Raw genomic sequence first — 25,871 nt, forward strand, 5'->3', positions numbered from 1 at the left:
AATTGGCCTATATTTTATATAATCTATTTAGTGTACAAGATGTATTGATACAATATTTAAAACAATAATCAGAATACCTTTGTACAAGTTTAAATATACAGCGCCCAAATGGTCAGATTATAACTAATTCTATAAGTCTCAATAAATCTGTTTCATTCCAATTTCAACACTTTGAGCTAAGAGCTGCTTAAAACACTGAGCAGTCCGGTACGTGATGTCACCAATACTTTTATATACACTTTATCATACAATAAGATTTATATATAACAACAATATTCATGTATAAATAAAAACAATATTACAAGGGATTTTTATCAAAACTGGCAACATACTATTTGTATGTACAATAAAAATATTGGCAACAAATAAAACTGCATTGACTATAAAAGGAACTTGACACAAATGAGACGTTATCTTCAGATCACAGAGTTCCGAAATAATTACTTTATGAGAGTCTTGACTCGTTGTAAAAACTCATAGTAGGATGTTCCGGACTCGTTCTTATCTTCAATTAATTTTTCCAAAAACCTCATCCTCTGGTGACTGTCGTCCCTGAAAAAAGTTTCAAGTAAAAAGATCACGCAGGTTAACAAAACTGTACATTACACAGAATAATACTATCTTTTATATACATTTTTATTTACCAGAACAAAACAATATTCTAATCAAACCATTACAACTAATCAGCACTATTATGATGTTTCAAAAATTTGATACTCTACCTTACTTTGAATAAATCACTTCATGAATATACTTCTCAATTTAAACACTGCTTGATAATAATAGTTTCTATCACACTGTACCCAAACCAAATATTTTGTGTAGTGACTGTGAGTACTGACTATTAATAGTGTATGGCTTATAACAGTTGTAGTTATATATTTGAAATCAGCTGTTCTGACTTATTTAGTTAGCAGTCTAAGCGTAAAAACGTAGGCATCATTTCTGACATTGTTAAGTGACAAGTATTAATGTGAAATATTATCAAATATACGATGAAGATTTAAATGTCACACTCAAACAATTATAAATAGTTATTTAAGTCATAATCAAAACTAATGATCAACTACTTCTGTAAAATCATAGCAGTATTTCTTTTGAGTCATTACATTACGTTCATAGATTATACTGTTTTATTATTATTATTTGCACTGTGCAGTCATTGATCGCATTTCTAGGCTCAGCTTAAGCCTCATATGTAATACGTGATTGTATTCTAGAAAAGATCACTTTCAGTACTAGTTATGAAATATACTATTTCGCTAGTAGGAATAAAAGGGTGTTTTGGTGTAAAATCACTGTTTATAAGTAAGGCTAAACGAAACTCATAAATATAATTAAATATTGCAGGGCACTTATATTTCATGTGATGTAAAACTTGTTTTTACCACATTCACTTGTCTTAAAACTTTTGAGTACTTCAGTACATGAGGTTAATAATACTTTCATATACACTTAATTGTAAAACAAGACATTTTTACATTTAGAAACAATATATATGTATAAATAAAACAATATTACAAGGGATTTTATCAACTTGCATCCTTAATTTTAAGTGCTCATGAAAGACTGTTGTAGATTTTCAATCCCAATGATACTTATGAAACAACTAATCCTGTAGTTTTACAAATTTATGTGTTTTTGATCACAAAACATACGCTTCTTATAATACTTTCAGTTTTTGTGCTAAAAATAATTTATTTACCCAAGGACTCATACCAAACTGTACATTTTCTGAAACTAAACTAAATTTGTGACCTTTAGGCTATCTTGGAATTTGAAATATAATTACTTAACCCATTGCGGATCGTATTGTTTTGACGCGCGGGCACAAATTAATTTACGGTCAGCGGCCGAACGAACAGCAATGGTGCGCCACATTGTATCGCTCGCTACTGTATACTCACTTCATATCTACGTTGAACTGGATTCCGGTTTATAAAAATATCTCCATCTATATTCTTAAAAACAAAATAATTAAATACAATATATTGTTTATGAACTATTGTAAAAATATCTCTAATAAATATCGATCAGCTCATATTATGAAACGCAAATTATACCATAAAATGCGATACTACTTACTATTATAATAACAGCTGAGGAAAACAATCAATCAGAAGCGCTAAAAAGCAGAGAGTTAAACTCATATGAATGATTTTTCAACTTCGACATACAACTGCGATCTGTAGGATATTTATAAAACTTTTGAAAACTCTAAACGTAGACCGTTGTTAAACATTCTTAGTTGACAAGTGAAGACGATCGCCCAATCTATCAGACATTAAAAGAACTATTTGGAGGGAAACTTAAAAGTAGACCACTTTTGCGACCTGAGCTAGTCATCGATAGGCCTAGCTAGTGCCGATAGGCCCGGAAGCTGCGTGATGAGCGCAGCTCGTCAGTGATCCGCAATGGGTCAACTCTATTTTCCAGACACACCTTTCCCCCGTTTACAAGAAAAAAAGAAATCCTCACTAATCGTAAAAAATTCAAATGAAAATATTTACTCTAGTTACTTATTATCATTGTATTACATGATTCATTGTGAACAAAATGATACTGAATACAGTTAAGTTTGCAATAAAAAACTATTATTTTGAGATTTTAGAAAGAAAACTTTCAAAACTGGAAAAACGGCTTTGTGTTTAAGGAAAATACTATGGGCAGTCTGAGGGTTAAGTAGAATTCCTGCACTTCCCGCATGCTGAATACCTTGTAACTCAAAAGTATAGCAGCTCTATCGTTATTATATATTGTCTAACAATTCCATGACTTTTTATAAATACAAAAAAATACAGATTTAAAAATTACCTTATTACTTGTAGCGGAATGGGGTAAGGCTTTTCATTTTGGAGATATGTGACAAACGACCTAATTGCTTCAGATGTTGAATTTTCCAGTTCAGGTAACGAGTACTGAAACAAAATTATCAATAAACAGTTTAGTACAATTTTGAATCATTTCATTATTGGCAACATCAATTAAAGCCTAACATCAAAATGAGGATTGTGTTAGTAATACTGTGTGAGAAGCAATTATGTCCGGCAATGAGTAAACTACAATGAAAAATAAGTTGTAAATTGAATGTTTAAACTTAAATGTCCTTATTTTGAAAAATTCAATCCACTTACAATGTAATTTTTATTTCTATCTGAGTTTAATCAATAAACATATTTATTACTGTTTTGTAATATACTTGATTGCTCCTGTTGTTTGCCACTAGACCTTTTTTGCAGCCAAAATGTTTCAGAGTAGCAAACAATAACATTGCATGACATATCTTCTCATAGAATATTTCATAGTCAAAGATAAAATAAAAAATACAATGCAATTAATAATGACTTTTACTCCCAGAAGGATAGGAATGAATATGTGGTTGGTTTATTATGCCCTGCTTACAATATAAACTAGTGCCTTGTCCAATTATTTTACTAAATACGAAATGGCATAACTGCCTTACTTTAAAAATAATTTTTTTCCAGGCATTAACTTAAAACCCTCTGCAAATAGAATAACCACAAGATGTAATGATTCTTTATTAATAGAAGTATGTTCATGTATCATTATCTAAGACTACAACTGCTGCTCATAAATAAAGTTCTCAATTAAGCATAATTTTGTTTTTACTCTTCTACAAAACTGTGTTTCTGCACTTATGCCACCTTGTGTTAGGGGCGAACATACATTTACCATCAGTGTTTTAGAGAATTCTTTCTATTCTTTGTTTTTAACCATTCTAATTTTTTTGTGTTTTTGACAAAATTTACAAAAAACTTAAATTTATCATCAGTTACATACATATGTGAAACAGCGCAAACAGGTAAATTGATTAAGCTTAGTTTATTTTTATACCAAATGGGACATATTAAAAGATATATGTCAAAAGAATTAAATTATCTAAAACATTTCTTTAGGTTACATTTTTTGTTTGCAGTTTTATTGTATTTTAGTACTCAAAGTAAGTATTTTTGTATCAGGTAAGTTTATTTAGTACTTTTCAATTTTAAAATTTAAATAAATTTCTAAGATTTCACCTATGTATGTTTCCAATACTAATTTAGATTCCATTTCACAATTTTGTGTTATAATGATATAATTTATAAAAGTATGTCATGTACTATGAAATATTAACAAGATTATTGTTAATATGTCAAGAGCTTATAATTAGATACACTTACTAATTCTTGGGGGATGGCAGAGAAGTGAGGCACATCAAAGACAGCCTGACAGACGACAGGATCCAGATTGTGGCCAACGTATACCAGAAGACTGGAACCGTCATCCAGGAGGAAGATCCCGTGGGAGTCTATCCTTTCTGCAGACAGTTGCAGTCTGGGAGGCTGCGGTACCACGTGTTCCCCTACCTCCACTTCTGGCTACACAATACACACTTATACATCAGCAAGTATTTTTTAACTTTGCTTCTGAGAGCCAATTTGCAATGTACAAGCACATAGCATAGATTGTCTTGAAATCGTCTGAAGCATTTTTTCAAAGAAAAGCATCAATTGTCTGTCAGCCGTGCTAATTTTGGTAAATGAAATGGAAAGGTATTAAAGGGGTCAAAAATAAGAAACATTTTTCTCAGATTTTATTTTTTTCAGCTTGATACATTTCAAACCGACAGTTAGACACATGAATGACAGTTACTGTATATAAACTGAAGTCACCACTTCAAAGGTCTGTTTGTGGTTAGCTGATGCTGATTTAACATTTATTTATGTGTCTGATGGTTTTAATTTGGTATGTAATGACATTCGGGGCCAGCACTCAAAATGCTAATTTTGAACTTGATGCTTAAGTGGTAATAATTAGTGTGAATAAGTGCTAAAGTGATATTTCAGTATGTTTTATAATTAATTTTCTGTAGGTACATTCAGAAAACAGTGTTGCAAGGACTATTTTATTAACTTGTAGTATAGTATATCCCCTACACATAGGGATTCATAAAATTAGTTCCAGTTATAAAAATAATTACATTGAACAGAGAAATTAAAATTTCAGTTTACAAATACATATATACATTCCTTATAATCAAACAAGTAAGACATTTATTTTTTCAGAAAACGTTTTGAAACTATTGAGATATTCTAAAAAATTCACAATTACAAATAAAAAAAAACAAAAATCACTGATTTTGAAAATAGGTGAAAGATTATATTTCAAAAAAGGGTACATTTATTAAAATTATAAAATATTTAAAATTAATAATATATAAAACACTACGCACATAAATAAGAAACTTCAATACTTTGGTTAATTTCAAAATTAAGAAAGTGATCTCAAATGAAACAGACTTCAACAAAAAAGATTTTCAGTTCATTCCATATTATGTGTTGTTATGATTGTTATTTATTTATAGTTAAATTGTGTTGAGGTTTACTTGGCTGTGACCATGGCAATTATGTCATTGTGTTTACACATTAACGTTGAAACATGTGTTTGTTATATGATAAATCCTCACTTATATATGTATGTTATATATTTACTTTATATACATTAAAGAAATAAGTAACACACCACCCTTTCATAATTTTTATTTTTTACACGTGTTTCAGAAATCATGCCATGGTGATGTAATGATTGTTGAAACACGTGTAAGAGGAATATATTCAAGAGGAAAATATTTCACAGTCACATATCTATCTGAATTACTCCAACAATAATAATAATATTTAAAAAAATGGATACTTATCGTAGTATTAGGAATGTAAAACCATGTGCAATTGCTGTATTTAAAAATCATCTTGAATTATTGGATTGGTTAGAGCTAAGTTCTTTTAGTAATGTAGATGAAGCGTTTAGTTATTTTATAAAAATAGTATCAGATACTTATAATTATTGTTGTAATGTTAGAGAAATTAAGTCTACATCCTTAAAAAGAGAACAAAAAGTCAAATGGTTTACTCCTGAACTTAAAAAATCAAGAGAGATGTTGTTGTTGTATGATAGGTTTCAGAAATGCAATAGTGATTTAGAGAAAAATAGGTTTAAGAATGACTATATGGTGGCAAAAAGATCATATAGATTTAAAATAAAGCAGGCAAAAATAGCAGCAAACAATAACTACATTGAAAAGTCTAATAACAAGTGTAAAGCAGCATGGAACATTATTAAAGCTGAAACTTGTCAAAATGGTAAAGGAGGTGAAACAAATAATATTGAATCAAAACAACTTAATGAGTATTTTACCAATGCTGCTTATCTTTTGAATAATAATGTCATAAATGATGAGACCAGAGCTTTAAATTTTTTAAATCAGTACCTTATATCTAGTCATAATAACATATCTTGTAATTTTAGATGGCGCAATATTACAGAATATGATGTCTTAAAATGTGTAAAAGAGTTGAGTTCTTCTTCTTGTGAAGACATATATGGATTTTCCAATAAGATCTTAAAGGAAGTAATTCTATTTATATTGAAACCCTTAGTATACTTATACAATATTATGCTTCAGCAAGGTATTTTTCCAAGAGTTTTGAAAGTTGTTAAAGTCACCCCTATCTATAAGAAGGGTGACAAGTCTAATCCTGCTAGTTATCGTCCTATATCATTGGTTCCAATTTTTAGCAAGGTATTTGAGTACTGCATTAAGAATCAATTATATTTTTATATGCCAAACAAGGGGTACATTTGTAAAGAACAGTTTGGTTTTATACCTAGATGTAATACAATTCAAGCTGTGGAGTCAGTGGTTTCGAATGTTTTAGATGGCTTTGAAAATAAAATGATTTGTTCAGCTACCTTGATAGATTTATCTAAAGCTTTTGATTGTATTCCACAAAAATTACTCTTAAAAAAACTAGAAGGTTACGGTGTAAAAGGTGAGGAATTGAAGCTCTTTTCATCATATCTCAATGGTAGAAAACAAATGGTAGTACAAGGTAGAGACAAATCGGATCTTAGAAATGTTACAATAGGGGTACCACAAGGTTCAGTGTTAGGGCCTTTTCTGTTTGTAGTGGCTGTGAATGACTTTGCACACAATATACCATGTTTTTCTGTACTATATGCTGATGACACCACCCTAGTGAGTAGCAATGAAAAAATAGACCAGTTATTGATAAATCGTAGGAGGCTGCTAGATGATGCAAATGAATGGTTCAGATCTAATTCTCTAGTTGTAAACCGTGATAAAACAGAGAATATATGTTTCTCTCTTGATAATAATAATTATGATGATTTAAATTTTAACCCTGTAAAACTTTTAGGAATATATTTGGATAGTAAGCTAAGCTGGGATGTACATGTGCAAATGATGTGTAAAAAATTGGCAAGAGTCATCTACTTACTTAGAAAATTAAGATTCTGTGTTAGCATGGATATGCTCATGACAGCCTATTATGCCTTCTTTAATTCACTTTTAATGTATGGAACTTTGTTATGGGGAAATAGTAGCGCTGCTCAAAAAGCTTTTATATGGCAAAAAAGGCGCTAAGAGTTATTAAAGGTTTACCTGACAGAACTTCTTGCAAGCTCCTTTTCAAAGAATTGCAAATTATGACTCTGCCAAGTATGTATATATATTCATGTTTATTAAAATGTAAAGAAAATTTAGAAACATATCAGCTCAGACAAAATATACATAATTATAATACAAGGAACAAAGGCAAGCTAGATATGGTAAATTTTAGGCTGGAAAAAACTAAGAAAAGTCATTTATGCATGGAAATTAAACTTTACAACAACTTGCCTGATAACGCATGGAGAGTTTGTATTGTCAAGTTTAAAACTTCTATTAGTAGTTGGTTGAAGGACAAAGCCTTTTATTCAATTGACGAGTATTTGTCCTGTGACACTAGTGAAATAAAATTTTAGTCTACTTTTTCTATCTTTCTTGTTTCTTTTAAAGTTTATTTATTATTTCTCATTGGACAAAGCCTTTTGATGAGCATTTGTCCTGTTTCAATTTTGACACCACCGTTACAAATTTGTTGAGTTGTTATTTGTTTTATTCTCTGTTATTACTTCTTATATATTCTATTTATTGTTGTTATGTTATGAACTTATTTATTGTAGTTGTACATTAGTTTTTAATTATTTATTTGTTTTATTATAGGCTTATTGAACAATTTTGTATACAAGAAATTAAGGAATTTGGTATTGGCTAGTTATATGAATATTCTGACGATGTCAATTGCATTTATATATGTTTAAAGACAAATAAAGAATCTTGAATCTTAACAAGCAAATACTTATTATTGAAATAAATGCTATCAAAGCTTCTAATTATGTGGATCTAAAACAATTTTTGATCCACATAATTGTTTTAGATCCACAAAATCTAAAACAATTAGATCAATCTGAATCTGGGTAGGATTTTTTCAGAATTCACACTTTTTTTCCAAACATAAAATGTTACAAATACAAGAAATGATTAATTCTTAAACTACTACAAATTTAGTCTAATTGATACAATAATAACAATGCACCATTAACTAACCTGTTGCTCAATATTGAGTAAAGGATAGAGATCAGGGTAGATAGCTTGTATTAGGAATGAGAGTGGCAAACTCTTCATCTGACACATGGCGAAGACCCGGTCATCAAGCCGTGTGCTTTGGCCCACTCGGAATGCCATCTAGCACAAAATGAGAGAAATAAACAGCTAAATCAGGATAAAAAAGACATTTAATATTACTTTAATGACACCACTAAAGTAACAACTCTATTGCACGATATGGAGAGCTCCCACTAAATGTTGCATAAATCTTTATAACAATAAAAAAATAATACCATCAGTCTTGACTGTTACTTTACTTCAACAAACAAGCTTTAGAAAAGGGTTTCAGAAAAATATCATCAGATTTTAAAATGGCAGCCATATAAAATGTTAAAGCTGTAATAACTCAAAAACAAAAGGTTTTATGGAAATTTATAAGAATAATAAAACAGGTTACTTTAAGATGAACATTTATACATGAAGTTTATTTTGCTATGATAAACAATAACAACGTAATTGTTTATTAATATTAAAGTTATACCATAAGGTTTTACTGGCATCATCCCTCGTTTAAATACACAAATCAAGCTATTAATGTTGTTTAACTGCTGTTTAATAATATCTGGTTTAACAGATGAAATTACTAGCTCATTGTTGTTGATTTTATTACATAAGAAAAATAATAATAATATTGTGTAAACATCCTAATTCTATAAACATACTAAATTATGGCCCACATTGCCAGTCGTGGAAAGTCCGAGTCGTCAAAAATATTGACGATGGGAGGGTTAAGGTAAAAATCATTATTTATAAAATGCTGATAGTAGACAAACAATTCCATGTCGGTACAGGAACATACACACATCAATTCTAAGTTTAAAAGAGATAGTACTGCACATCACAATTACAGCACAGACATGAGACTTCTGTCCAGTATATTACCATCTCCCACATTATCAACTACTGCCGTGTCACTGTCAAATCCCATTGCCCTGATATAAAAGGTATATTTGTTGTAAACTAAACAGCAACCTTTAAGCAGTAAAATAATGACACAAATTAGTAGCACTGAAGAATCTATGACAGCATACTACTCTTTGTTGAGCCCCACTTGAGATATGGCCTAATTGTCTGGGGAAGGTCGACAATCTCAAATCTTCAAAGGGTGCTTGTTTGCATATGAGGACAATTAGAGCTTTAAAAGGACTAGACCACTGGACACATGTCGAGCAGCCTTCAAAGGACAATCCTCTTTACAATAGAAAAGTGCAAGCAAGTACTGGTAATAATCACATTTACTATACAAGACACAGGAACAAGTTCCTCCTACATCTCAGCCTATTCAAGTAGAAACCTTCATATCTTCAACATTTTACCTGTATCCCTACCTGAAAAGACCTTCAAAACTTTCTTGAGAAATTGGCTTCTGCGCCATCCAAACTAATCTACAGAACTGTTTTTTGAATGGAAGACAAACGACTTTTGACAAACACTGACATATACACAAATTGAAACATGACCTTTGCTTTGTTCTCCAAGATTATGTGTAATAAAGATATATTTATTCTATTCTATTTAGTCATCGATGCTGATTTCTTGTAAAAATGTGACTGCACCAACTCTGATTGTAAAATGAAAGCTGGAGAGAATACCTACATGTTTGAGCAAAGCAAGGATGTAGAGAGGTAACAGCCGGAGACTAGCAGGTGCTAGCATACAGCCTGTAGTGTTGCCGGACTGAGTGAGTTTGTATGCAGAGAGAATATCCGCCACAACGTTGACAAATGCTTCTCTGGCGTCAGAAAGTGAGCTTTGGACGGACCTGTCCACCGCTATAACATACAAGTTAGTATATAATAGTAGCCTTTTTCATAATTGGGTACAATATGTAAAGACACAAGTACAGAGTGCTAGGAAAATCACTGTGAACTCTTATGCTGGTTTTGACCTTATCAGCTAGTAGAGAAAGTCATTTTAATTTTAAATGACAGACTGCAGTTATTTAGTGTTTATAAATAATAATATTACTTATTTGATTGTTGACTATGTGATGAAAATTGTTTAGAAACAGGCAGAAATACTATGAAATAAAACAAAGCTTTTCATTACATGTTTGGTAGCCTAGAACAATATATTAGTTGTATTGGTTACAACTAATATATGTTTTATATTATATATATATATATATATATAAGTACTGAGCATCAATACCTAGTAGAAACGGCAGATTGGACAAAGTTCAAAATAAATGCAATTTTATAAACAACTGATTGAATCATTATTTGTCCTTTTTGAGTATAGCAAAATTTATGTCAGTAAACAGATCAGAAACTATTGTTTCCAATGGTACCTGAATCATGTATATACTGAGTGTTCACAAAAGGGTCAGATCAGAAACTATTGTTTCCAATGGTACCTGAATCATGTATATACTGAGTGTTCACAAACTTCTGTGGCTTAGAGTACTCATTATTTCAAACAAAAAATTTCATATAAACATAGGTAGAGAAATGTCTCATTTAGCCGCTAGCCGTCATATTGTATATTTTATCAAAAAATAATATCTAAAACTAGTAAAGTTAAAGAAACCAAATTTTAGAACACAGGTTTGAATAGTTTAAAGGAAACTTCAATAAAATAATAGTATTATATTTTTTATAGTAACAAAATGGCGTCTCTTGAAAATTTTTAAAGTAAAATAACAAAATAACCAGTATAGTTATAAAAACTTTACTGGACATCAACTATTTGAACAGTTTTATTAAAATCCAACTGTACTTGTATCAATGAAATCTGTCAATCCATAAGCGAGCATGACCACTTTAAAGGTACGCTTACACAAACCGGGAGCAGCAAATATTTTTTTTTATATAGGCATCAGCTGTTTTACATAGGTTATACAACTTTACAAGATACTAAATATTTTGCAATTTTTATAAAAATTCAAACGGTACTTCTTTTAGTAAAATCTGTCAACACGTAAGCAAGCACAGTCACTTTTAAAATACGCTTGCACAAGCCTGGAACACCAAACATGTCACAGTTGAGATGTATGTTATTTATTGATGCTTATGCAAAAATATAAAGCACTGTATACTAAACTGTTGCCCTAACAAAGGATCCACTAGTGATGTAACTATGTTATTAGTGTTAGTATCAGTAAGCCATCAACAATGTCTTTCAACCATCTGTAAATTCTTCAACCTCAAAAACTGTGTACGCAACATGTAAATGTATGCTGTGTAAGCATATACATATAATTATTACTCATACTTTACTGAAAAGAATTATATGTAAATACTTAATATATTGTGTTACAATATTCTTTTGTGTGTGTTAGCTTTATTGTGTCCGTTGTTTACAATAACAGTTTAGTTATTCTCTATCTGTGTCAATTTAACTACATTGATTAAACTTATATTTTCAATTTTATTTATTCAAATGTAGAATAAAATAAAATACTGAATTTTGATGTAATTGTAACTCACCCATCTTGGCGAGGAGGCCTACGATGCACTGTTGGTCCGCCCCGTGCAGTATATCAGCTAGGTTGGAAGCCACAGGAAGGCACAATGTGTGCACTCGTATCCTCCTCTCTCCTATCAATCAAATAATAGTTTACAAAGTTAAAATCACAAAATATAGAAGAACACTATGAATTTTTAAGAGGAGAATTATTTGTTGATATTAATTACCTTACCTTTACTTGATGTGTATAGCAAAGCAGCTTGGAAGCAAACATTCTGTACATCTGAGAGATTCTCATCTATTGTGATCTGCATTCCAAATCCAGCGTCAGGGTTCGCGTTGGGCAGAGACAGAAGATCCGTAGATCGCACAAAGAAGTTACCGTGGAATGTGTGTATCGACAGCCCTCTGGTAAAGCAAATAGTTATATTTTATTCTGTGGTTTAAATTTCAACTGATTTCTTGCAACATATTGTTGAAATAAATGTATATCACACTGATATTTAGAATAATTAAAATTTAATTAAACTATGAGAGGAATTTATTTAAATTATAGAACAATTTTCACAATTTCGTTACTTAAAGCTTGTGAACAACTATTTTTAGACTAAAAAGTAAACCAAATTAAAGAAATGAAAGATGCTTCTTCAAAGAGAATACGAATTAAAACAAAAGCTATGAAGCAGAATTTAAAATGTAAAACCAGCTCCTAAATTAATTCAGAGACAATACAGTATGTAACATAAAGTATTTAAGTCAAACTGTAAAATCAGTGAAAATGATTCAAACATATCTCATTTAAGGTTCAAATATAAAACAAGTAATTTTACTAATAAAATTATGTTAACCTTTCAATATCAATTATTTAATAATATCTTTATAAAAAAAATACATAAAGTACATAATAGCATCAACAACATTACTACAAAAATAACATTACGAAATTCTACACTATTAACCCTCCGAGTGCCACATACCCACTCCCTTAGTGCCACAGCTTTTTTGGCAATTTTACAGTTCACTTTATAAAAAACCGTATAAAATATAATTTTGTAATTAAATTGTTCGTGTTATACAGGTATATTAATGTATTCATTCACAAAACGATAAGGAATAAAAGAAGTATAACAGTATGTATTTACCCTCTGTCTGTTAAGGTATGTAGCCCTCCGAAGTAAAAAAAGTTTCAAAATTTTGTCATGTCCTAACATCCACTACTCAAAATTTCACTATGTACACAAAAACACAATTTCAAAATAGCTATATTATTCCAAATTTAAATAAGTTTTACAAATATATACACATTGTTTATATAAACTAAAAACCAAACTATAAAATGAAAAAATCACAAGTATATACCCAATGTTTTTTTCCGTGTTTACTCAGAGTCACTGCTTTGTGATGCCTTTCTTTTTCTCTCAGGCCTAAGGGTTTCTCCAGAAATGTTCTAATAAGTGGAAACATTCCCAGTGCACACCTGTATTACAGCCAGCAGGGCACAAAAATCTGGTTCGGCCTTTTTTTGCTTTAGCACACTGTGCACTGGCGTAATTTGAACCTAGCTTGAAAGTTCACTAGGGTCCGGTTCGTACTCTTCACCACTGTCACTTGAAAAATCACTAAGTGAAATGTTTGAAGGTATATCAGGAGCTTCAATGTCACTTGTATCGTTTTCACTATATATATATATATATATATATATATTCATCTAAAACATCCCAAATTTCACTAGAATGTTCCAAAGTATCACGATCCATGTTTGTAAAATCAAGCAACACCGCAGTCAGCCGTCAACAGTAAGCAGTTGTAACGTATCGTCAAAAAGAAGTATGACGTAATGCACTGCCTCCACATCATGCATTGTTGCGATTATAATACTATAACAAATCTTTATATTTCAAATGATACCAAATTTGACTACTTTTGCTGCCATTTTAATATGAATATAATACAAAGTGCTGTTATATAGTTGCGGCCCGCGACTTTGGTCGTCATAATAGGCATTAAATAGTCGCGGCCGCGACGAAAAGCGCTCGGAGGGTTAATAAAAAAGTAGTAGAAATCATTACCATATTTCTATGAAAAGTAGGTATCATTAAACGATTCCATTAAAGAATACAAGGGTTTTGTCAAAGTAAATTATACAAAAATTCTTTAATACCTTTTACATTTGTTGTTAAGTGAATAAAACCAAAATTATCTTCTTTCTAGTATTATAACTATGCATTTGTGAAATCCTAAAGTCTTGAGAATACTACTAATACGCTTAAACGACAATACAGATACTTTAATAGACAATAAAGATGACATCAACAAGACAACAACTAATACCTTGTTTGTGATTATATCTCTCTAAAATGTCCTTATTGTAGGATGTGATTTTTGACAAAGTAACCCACAAATAGAAACGCCAAGATCAGATAATAAAGATGACACCAACTGGACCACTAATGCTTTGCTTGCGATTATATCCCTCAAAACAAGTCCTCAGTTGTAGGATGTAATACACCTCTTTACAACGTAATACACACACTTGAAACACTAAACACTAAGATTAGACAATATAGATTAATTAAGTTCCTCCTTACAAAAACCTCAGTTCCAGGAAAAGTAATGCGATTCTAACAATGTTACCACAGTGAAATGAACAGATTGTGTTTAGATTTGTCATATTAAATCAAGTACATCAGATTATTGATATGACTGTTTCCACGAACTTGAGATATATCTGTTTTGTCCACATTGGATTGTGTGTTTTGGTCAAACAATTACAACAGTAACATGCCATGATATTGCTTTAACAAGAGTTTTAATAGAGTAGGAGAAACATGTTTTTCTTCACCAAACTTGATGTGGGAACATAAAGTTTAGCATAGTGGCATTTTTTGTCTATTCTGGACAAAACAAATATAATGAATTACTTATACCTGTATTTTTACATTTTTTTTATTCTACTGGTTTTTAGTATAACAACATTTTAAATTTATAACTATTATAACTAAAATGTTGAATAATCTCACTGTTACTTCTGTTCTTCCCACTTGTGAAAAATATACTCAAAGGTATGTTGAAATCTGTTAATATATCAATTATAAATAAATTGTAAATTAGACAGACAAAACATGGATCCAAAGAAATGAGAATGCAGATAATTTCACAAAACCCAGTTGATTTCAAAATTAAAATCTTCCCACCCATTACTGTGATTCCCATTTATTTACCACACAAATGAAATTGCTATGCTATGCACCTGGTACAGCGTAGCCTTATGACTGATTCAAAGCCAATCTTCCTGGTAAGATATCTCTGGAACATTCTTTCCAATGTGTCTACAAGGAAGGGTTTGTCTGAACGGAACAGAGGTACATGATGCATGCAGCCACCCGAGAACCTGGACACTCCGGCTAGAAAAATATCAACAACGGTTACTTGAGCCATATACCTGAAGGTTCAACAAGTTTACTTATACAATGGTTGGATAATAGTGTATTGGTATCATTTATACTATAAAACTTGACATTAAACATTTACACATTATTATTTCAGCAATTTCCTCAGTGTAGCTTAATTTTACAAAACACTGCTACAAGGGCAAACAAACTACAGATACCAAACTAAAAATTCATATTATAAATATTGAAAATTAAGAAGGAATCCATAGTGATGAAATCGTGCTCTAAAAGGTTCTAGAGCACGAACCACAACATAACAACAACATCACACACACACACACACACACACACACACACACACACACACACACGCACACACACACACACACACACACACACATACACCATTTATAGGTATAAATGTTGCCTAAAGAGCCATTCTTAAAGGCCGGGACACACATGTCCGCATCGCGCCCGACACGTGAGTCGGCCGCCATACAGCGAAATACACCGACACCAGACTGCCGTGGCCGCACCGCCACCGATAGTTGAAGTTTGAATTTTGACGGGCACGGTGCGGTCTACGAGCGGCATCGGTCATTTATATAGAACACTTATTGAAGAAATAAGGACGTTCCCTGTTTTTTATAATCAATCAAGTGTAAAATATCGGAATGCCGAGTATAATGAGAATGTTTGGATGAAGAGTACGGAAAATGAGGAGTTGGAAAAGTATAAATTTGAATAGAGTTTTGAAATATAATTCTATGTTGGTTACTAATGCATTCTTCTTTTTAAAATTATTTAAGTAGTCTAAACATTCTATTTTATTGAATTATTTAGTATGGCCTACTAACTCTACATCCTGCATTTACGTACAAAACCATATTTATTGATAAATATATTACATATTTTACATTTAGAGTAAACTATCATATTTTCTTATTGTGCTAAAATTATAACAAATTTGAATTTAGTGATTTTAAAAAACTAAATTAAAATTATGTAAAATCTATAAAAAGTTTTCATTAATTAAAAAATAACAAGCATGCACTTATTTGAGCAAAATTCTATTTATCTTGGATGTACTGAAGTTACTTGATAAATTTATTCCGATATTTTGGATGGGTCATATTTAGAATGTTTCTATGACATTTTTATTTTTTATTCTTTTCATTTCAATAAAGTAGAAATAAAAATATTTTATTAATAATCTTCATACAAGAAAAAGACCACATTCTCCAGTATATATTTAAAAATATTTATTATGTTTTACAAATTATTATAAAAAGGATTGTAACATGGCAAACTCTTGCCTCACACTATAAGCTCTTGGGTTTAATACAAAAAATACCAAATATACTGTTTATATAGTGTATTTGACCGAAATTCGCTGCAATGAAAACACTATGATAAAGAATAATAGGGATAAAAAATATAATCCAGATAATGTTATTCACAAATCTTACATACTAGCTTATTTTACCAAGCTTTACTGCAGCATTGCAATGTTTCATTCACCACAGCGATTAATAAAACTAACAACAATAGAATTAACATTCTTTATCCCAAGCAATACTTAATCTTCTGAATATTTTTAAAGTATTTGTCACTTCGAAATCCAAAAGAAATATGCTTGTCTAAACAGTAAGATTGTTGCGCTCGGACTGCGTACGGACATGTATGGCCTCACAGTAACCGAGTCGAGCCTGCACCGACACTCGGCCGACTCATGTGTCGGGCACGGTGCAGTGATGTGTGTGTTCCGACATTAAGTCTGTCTAATGTAAAGGAAACCGTTATGCATCATCTGCACTTTTTTTATGATATGACAGTTTTGGGTGTCAGACAGCTTTATGTAAAAACTTTGGTTTTTTATAAGTACAAGAACAATAACACAATTTTTAAACAAACTAATCATAGGTATGGAATTCAAAGCTTGGTTTCTGTAAATATTTTAACAGACAAATTAACAAAAAGCTTCACATTAACTAATTCTCATTATATAATGTAAATTCTGACTGGACATTTACCCAGATAATTACACTGATTTTCAGAATATAAAAATTAGAATTTATAAGAAACTTCTTAAGAACTGGCTTACGGAATTGGGAGGAAAGGCAACAGAGAGTATTATTGCATCCACTAACAGACAGGAGTTTCACTTAAAGAACTTATCTCTTATATCATCCAGGCCCTTTACTTAACAAAGAGTAGAATCTTATATATATACATACATGCATGTAATGTATGTGTATGCTATATATTTTAATCAACATATGATTAAGTCTTATCCACAATTCTGGTTTTTGTATTTTTGAGGAATTGTATCCATAGACGGGCATGTCTACGTATGTACTTTTTCCCAATATGTTTCAGTGAGCTAAAAACAAATGTAACAATAATAAGGCAATCAAAACTAGTAAAACTTACAGAGAGTTGCTAGGTCCAAGTATTGACTGTTGACTAAGAACAGATCCACAGCGATCTGTTGGCCAGAGCAATCCAGAGCCAATTTTTTGTAGAAGTCTGTTGAGGGGTTGAGGTGGGGAGGGTTGTCTCCAGCGCGCTGGGCTGGGTCTTCTCTTGCTGTCAGGGCCCCAGGCCCTACGTTGGGCAGACAAGCTTGGAATATCGTCACTCGTCCTCCTGTTGGGGCCTGCAAAACCAAATTTCTCATTTAATAATATACCTTTAAAATGATTAAGTTCCAACCTAAAACGTTTTAGTCCAACTGTAATTCTTCTACTTTTTCCCACACAAATATAAACACTAATTAGGGGTTATAAAATAGACACTAATTAAATAGTAAAACATCAAAATATAAACTAGAACACAGTTGTCAAAAGCTGGCAATATTCTGAATGTGGACCTTTCAAAATTAATATGTATTTTTTATAACCAAGAATATATAGTTAGTATTTTATATCTGCACCAAGAAGCAAATTTATTGAATATTTTATTGTAAAATATAAATATCACTGATATGTTTTTTTACATAACTAGTACACAAAATGTACCAACAGGTAAGAAAACTAATAACTATACAAAAATAATGAAAGAAGATATTTTTAATTTCTAAATACAACATAGAAGTAATACACTCATTCCTGCATTTTGACTAAAAGATTTAAACTGAATATCATAGAATACTTATTTGTTGTTTTCGAGACTGAAACAGTACATCAACACATCAATTTCCACCAATGCCATTCAAAGCTTCATTGCCATAGAAATAAAGAAATATTTCTAGTACTGTCCGCATCTGACTTGTTTGCGAGCTTAAGGAATGCACCTGCCATTGGCTGAGGCTGTCGACCAGCTTTCACTTCCCGCACTACTACCCGGCCTAAAACTATTAGTTATTTGCCTTGTCACATTATAACGCCAGGAAATTGGTGTATTTAAGTAATTTATTTATTTCCAACGGCAGCAGCCAATTTACAAAGACAAGCATAGATGGTAGAATACAGCGGAAAAATAAAATTAATACAATCAGATGAAAAATCTACATAAAGTAACAAAATAGGTATACAAAAATTTTCATAATAAATAATAAGTATCCAAAGATATAACAAGTTATAAATATCCAAAACATAACAAAAAATAAAAATAAAGATTAACAAACAACAATAATTACTCAAGTATGGAAGCAACTCAGAAAATTGATTTAAATAAATTGTACTTTACATAAAAAACAATAAGAAACAACTAAAGTATAGGTAGATATCAACAAACGTAGAATAATAAATAATTACGTAAAGGGAAAAAAACATTTATAAAAACTTTTTGTGCAACAGGAACAAGCAATCAACTAGCTAACGAAAGTATAAGATTGATAAGAGCGAACATAAATAAATAGTGCTAATAAATTAAAGTATAATATATAACATTTAACAAATAACAGTAGAAATTCAATAAATACAACATATAATACAATGAACATGCACTTAACACAGCTTAAAGCTAACTAGGTCTAAATAATTCTATATAGGTCTTAGTATATATTAGGTCTTAGTAATTCTATATTTATGGTATAATGACATTTTTTACATGAGCTATAACATTGTTTACTCTTATCCTAAAACTGTAAAGTTATTTAAATTATAAATTATTATTCAAACCATAGCAACATGAAGTTGTTTTTACTTATTATCTTGAAAAATGTTGGGACTTTGAAAACCATACGTATTATAATAAAAAGTCCGTATATTTTTAAAAATATGACACAAAATACGTTTTGTTTTCTAACCTTAGTAAAGTGGACATGCGAGATCTGATTCAGAAGAACTCTGGTCGTCGTCATCAGGGTCGTCACTTTCACTGGAGTCCACGCCACCAAGTTCAATAACGAAGTGGTCAATGACGTCTTCTATTAATCCATCCTTTATCCAGAAGTCCTGCTCTAGTTTTAGGGTTGTGATTTGTAAAACCTTCCCAGTCTGTTTTGGTAACAGAGTTCATAGCATGTGTTGTCACTTCCTCAAGTTTTGTTAAACATAAATCACCTTTGATATTGTGATTTTTAATTTCCCGTTTCATGGTAGCCCAGGCTAACTCTATAGGATTTAGGTCGCACATATAAGGTGGTAAACGGATTACTAAATGTCCATGTGCCTTTAGTAAAGAATCTACACGGAAAATCTTTTGTGGAGGTTTGTGTTGCACTATTAAATCGTACAGTTCAAATTTTTTCATAGTCGTTGGAACAAGCTATATTATTTTAATTAACTATTCAACCATGTCATTTTTAACTGCATATTTAGAAGGAGGTTTTATTGTCTTGAAGGCAGTGATATGGTGCATTATCAAGGACAACTACGCTGTTTTTTTTGGAAGATGTGGCAATAGTTTTTCCGTGAACCCATCGTTCAAAATTAACGCCATTCATTTGACCATGGTAAATCACCGGTAGCTCTGCCAGCTTTGAAAATTAAATTGCAGTCATGAAGAAATCCATCTTTCGTGCCGGCACTAACCACTATTAGTCTATTAGATGAACTCGTGTTTGTCAAGACGCCAGGAACACCAGGACCACTCCAACATTTTCCAAAAGTTAAATTGTTGTCCACCCCACGTCTCGTCTAGGTACACAATAACTTTACCCTCGTGTCTACACTTTTGTATCTCTCGCAAATAACGAGCCACGCCAGTTTACTATATCAGGCCGTTCTATTAAAACGTTCCTGATTTTTCCACATCTCTTCCACTTAAACCCCATGGTATGAAGTAAGCGTCGTAAAGTGTGTACTCCCCAAGGGAAAGTTAATCTTTTCTTTAATTGCCGTTAATAATTTATGTACCGTTGGCACTTTCTTTTGCACAATGTAAAAATCATTAATGGTATCACGAATCACTCTCTTGGTCAAATTCATCGATGTGAAATTTTTTTTTCCTCTGAATATGGTCTTTTTTTTTCCCAGGAGTACTTAAGGCTTCATTACCGGCTTCGAAACCTTCTTTCCTTATAGATGTTACACTTCGCACTGATATACGTAATTAGCTACCCGGATATTACTCTGCTTCAGTCTATGTTGGAGAGTACCCTGTATTTGATTCTTCATCACACTTTTGAATAACTCGCCTTATAACATCCCTTGCCTCACTGTGAATTGTCTGTCCCTTCTTGCGAACCGGAGCCATTTTGAAAAGCTAAAAAACTCACAAATATACACTATATTAAATTAAACTTCCTTTCACCTAATGAATTTACACTATGTTATACATTAAAACGTAGTAATACAAATTTTGAGGTGCACTGGTGAAATCACAACTCTCTACTCCGCAGGTATTCGCGGGCGAATGTGCGAAGGTGACTAGTAGCGCCGTTGCCGGGGACAACGGTGACGTATTGTCTGTGGAGGGGAGTCCTCACCCTCGCCCCCCTCACCCGCGCGCGCAAACAAGTCAGATGCGGACAGTACTACTAGATTCAGTGTAGTATACAGTTGAAATCCATGAAACACTAGAATATGTGCGGTAACCTAAACAAGTTATTACACATTCATCTAAAACACAAATGGCTTGCAATTGAATTATAATTTGATTATTTTAAAATTAAAAAAACTTAAATGAAATACTAAATGAAAGAACAGAAGTCAACCTTGGTGCTGTATATTTGTCAAAGAATATTATAGAAAAAATAAATGTTGAAAACTGTTCTTAGACGCACAAGACAGTGCAAAATTGAGCAACTTTTTTATATTTCTCTAAATGTATATTGCATAATTTTTCATGAAATATTAATTATAAAAACTTTAATCTATATCTACAGTTGTATAAATAGTTTTTAGATTCCAATAAATTGTATGTACTAAAACTATTATTTTGGGTTGTGAACAATAAGCGGTTGCTTTGTAGATCTAGGTTTAAAGTGTTTATGTTGTAGCCCTTCAACTTAAAACCTACATCAGACAAAAAATTAGTCTTAAGTAAGGATTAGCTAACCATATATACTCTAAAAATAGCAACTTACAGTCTCATTGTTTGATGATGATGATAAATACTATTTATATATCTGGTGGTTGGTTTAAGTATATCCAGCAAGAAAAAATATAATCTGTGAAAAAACTATTATTTCACATTTTTACACCCTTTCATTTTGACCACCAAAATTAACGTGTCTTGACAATAAGATTTCCTTTTTAGGAAAAAAAATCCTATATATAGATTTCAAGTTTGTTCTTATACAGTGCAAATCGGCTCTTGACTATAAGATAGGAAATTGTATAAAGACTTGATCAATATACTTTTTTTGAATGAAAATGAAAGTTTAATGCCAGTTATCTGCACTGATTTCTACTTGTTAGCTTCATATGCTTTCAGGTAAAATTAACTATAAAATGGGACACATCATTGCAAGCCTGGCCGTATGGGCAGTTACTACACCCCACTCTCTCCCTCACCTTGCGGTAACGCCACATTGTTATATCAGCTGATTCTCAGTATAAGGTGATGCGACGACGTCTTGCTTTGTTAATTTTTTACACAAGTTTTGTTCTTTGACATTCAATTATTCTGCAAGTTTTTATTTTAATACTATTTTTCCTCACGTTTTGTGTCATATTGTAAACATGTTTATTAAAATTGTTAAGGTAAAGGATTCAGGAAGATAGATAAGAAGTAAAGAGGAGCAGTAATGATTGCTTGATTTTTTTATTCCATCGATTATCCCAGCAATAGTTATTCCTCCATTATGGCTGGCAACACCAGGCTTGCATTGATACGCTCGTACTGTAACGTGTTGACAACAATGTGTACCTGGTCTATCATGTTAAGATTTATGAAGGCTGAGTACATACCAGAAGTTTGTAGGCTGCCTGTAGCGCTGCACCCAAAGCAGAGTGGGTGTCATATGACTCCCTGTACTTGTTGGGCAACTGTGTTAGCAGGTCTCTAATCAGGTCCCTACATTCGTTCAGACTCACCAGCAAGTTATCAGGTGTTGGAAGAAACATGTCTGTAACCACATAAGTATATACTATTATATAAAAAATCTAATAGTGGTCATGTGTGTGTTACTCAATCAGATAAAAGCTACTAGACCCGATTGTATTGAAATTATACATGGACATTCTTCGGGTCTCTGGTTAACATAAAGGCCTATTCCTGTTTTGAAAATACCTCCGGGCTACCCCCCACTGGTCTGCAAAGTAGCGAAAATCTAAAAAGAAATGCATTACAGCATGCAAATGTTATTAATTTAAAGAGCCTGTTAAATATGTAATCAACTATTCCGTGTAAATGTTGTTTTATTACAACACAACCATATGTGTAATTAATTTAACTATTGTTATAAATCTATTTACATTAATAGTCTTGAAAGGAAAGAATAAGCTTGTTAGTAACAAAACTTCTTAATTAACTTTGTTCTAAAATTATTTGTTTTAGGAAAAATATATAATTAAATGTACGTTTTAGCAAATATTAAGTATGCTGTGCTTGGTAAGTACCAAATGTAGATATCAAAGACATAGTTATTATTTAACTTTTACTATAAATTTAAAGACTGTTATAAAACCCATCTTAGTAGTCTTTTGGCAGAATTAAGCATCTCAGGCTTGCTTTTGTATATGTATTCTTGATCAGGGCAATAAAGGAAACTCAACTGTGGCATCAGAAATATCTTAGAATGGAAATAAATAACAAAGGCCGAAAGTAGACGCTTTATTAGCAACAAGGTAGACTCAACATTGGCATCGGGAATATAATTCACTTGAATCAGAATTGTTTATAATGTCATTTAAAAAGAATGTGCCCATGGTGTCCCTGTTTTACAATATGAAATTGCATGCAAGGGTAACTGCTAGTATTATACAAATTAAATAGATCACCTCATCATCATGGATGAATCAAGATGATAACATCATATATTGGAATATTTTCTTTCAATTGAGGCATTGTAAACTTAAATAATAGACCAACTGGACAATGAGGGACAGAACTGGATGGATAGAGAATCTGCTTAAGCTGTCAATACTGAAAATGAAACTAAGAATGATACCTAAAGAATTACACAGAGTAGAGTTCATAGAAATCAATGCACAGTTACACAGTGAGTTTGAAGGTTCATCTAAAATAAAAAGCCACTCCACATTGCACATGTCTGGATGTACACTATGCCTGCCACGCTAGCCATGTGCCAATTCACGCGGGCCCAATTGTTACAATAATATACCGGCTACATTATTGGAAAAGATGTCAGCTCTAGTAGTCTCGTTGTTTGAAACTAAATTTTTGTATGCTTATCTTAATTTGATGATGAACTAGTTGTTTTATTATTCAATACCAAGAAACAAGTGGGAGCATCCAATCAATAAATAAAGAGTTGCAAATTACCACCCATTTGAGAACTCAAAACAACAATATCAGTTATACTATAGTGTTGGGTTCTTGTAGTTTGGATTGGATGTGTTCGCTTGCGCATAAGTGAATTGGAACATGTCTGCCATGTTCCATGAGCAAATGGTAGCCATGCATGGCCCGAGTGTCCAGGCATGAGGCATGGCATGTTGCTGTGGCCCTGCGGTCTCATTTAATAAGCAAAGAAGCTATCTTTTCAAACATAGCTAACATACACTGACACACAAGCTCCATGCTTTGTGGAGTGACTTTAACCAATAAAAAAAAACCCACCCATTCCCTATTTGTCTCTACCTTGTTTCTGCTGTAACGGTTCTCATCTACTATTGGCTTCTAGTCAAGTTGTCAATGATCAGTTATTGCAAACAGACCAGATCTAGTGTGATCTATACTTATTAGTTCAGTTTACAAATAACTAGTGTTAATATTATTGTGACAGACATGTTTGTTGTACTGTAGTTATGTGTTATGTTAGTCCATTTCAGAAAGAGATCTGACTGCAAGCACATCTCAAAACATATTGTTAATGAATTTTAAGATTTAGGATGTAAGAAATTTCATAGGGAATAAAAGATCATATTTATACTGATACACTCAATCATGTAATGGTTCAATTTATTATTATATAATAATAATAATAGTTCACTACAACCACTCACCGTCAATGTCCACCACTATCAGCTGGTGGGGCTGACCCTGGCCCTCGGTAAGGCTGTAGAAGTGGACGGCAGAGTCAAAGGTAATAAAGGCCACAGAGGTCCTAGCATCGCCCGGCACATTGTCTAGCTCAGCTAGCAAAGTGCGACACACAACGTCCAGGTAGCCACTCTCGCAAGCTAGCCGTGACACATCCAACACAAACACATAGATGGCCGGTTGTGGTGGTCTCACCTACCAACACGCAGAACTTTCACTTTTAACAACATAATTAGCTTTTTCAGTCAAGAGTAAGTATCTAACATAGTGGTTATATCTAAAAATAATCAGTGTCAAACGCAACCACAAAAAAACAAAACTATAAAAACAAAGAAGTCCTAAATAAATGGTGAATATAACTTATATATTTATACAATTGTCTGGGTATAAGATAGATTTATATAAATCTATTTTATAAGTGGCCTCTTGATTAAAAGAGATATCTGACAACACAGATTGTAATTCAATCTATATAGCTTATTATGATAGACCAACGGGCAGAATCATCTGAAAGGCAGGTAGTATAAATGATCTTATGTTATTTTTCTTTTTAATATCATAATAACTTACCATGTATTCGGAAGGAGCAATAAACTCTATTGTAGCTGATTTAATCTCTGGTCTTCTTGAAGGGTCCCCATAAGTTTTTGTCATTGGGTCAAACTGGAACTCATCTGGTACTAAAATGAAATTTTTAAAATCAGTCACTTATCACAAAATAACCTTTTATTTAAAACATTTCACTACAAAAATTTAATGTAACTGCTCTAAAAAATCTAAAAATGGTAGAAACGCTTTAAAATTACTTAAAAGTTAGTTAAGTGAATAAATAATTTTAAAGTATCTAGTTACTCACATTCGTTAACTCTAAAACAGAGGTTACACTTCCATCTTTTATTGTCCACAAAGTAAACAAATGGGTTAATGTAAGTGCGGCACATGCGACACCTCACTATGACTGTACACTGGATCACAGAGAGTTGCTGGAACAAGAGAAAAGTGCA

The 25,871-nt window shown here is 31.9% G+C and overlaps 1 protein-coding gene across 1 annotated transcript; it reads right to left on the reverse strand.

Annotated features, from left to right (window-relative positions):
* LOC124357633 (protein transport protein Sec24B-like) lies at positions 1-25,871 on the reverse strand. Its single transcript, XM_046809600.1, has 13 exons — positions 25,724-25,871; positions 25,438-25,547; positions 24,831-25,062; positions 22,611-22,768; positions 17,743-17,968; positions 15,168-15,321; positions 12,150-12,325; positions 11,938-12,048; positions 10,106-10,281; positions 8,450-8,587; positions 4,182-4,379; positions 2,815-2,918; positions 1-552 (listed from the first exon to the last, which is right to left on the reverse strand). The coding sequence occupies exons 1-13, from the start codon at positions 25,806-25,808 to the stop codon at positions 441-443; spliced, it is 1,980 nt and encodes a 659-aa protein (XP_046665556.1). The 5' UTR covers positions 25,809-25,871; the 3' UTR covers positions 1-440.

The sequence above is a fragment of the Homalodisca vitripennis genome, chromosome 3 (assembly GCF_021130785.1).
Source record: "Homalodisca vitripennis isolate AUS2020 chromosome 3, UT_GWSS_2.1, whole genome shotgun sequence".
In the NCBI taxonomy this organism is placed as follows: domain Eukaryota; kingdom Metazoa; phylum Arthropoda; class Insecta; order Hemiptera; family Cicadellidae; genus Homalodisca; species Homalodisca vitripennis.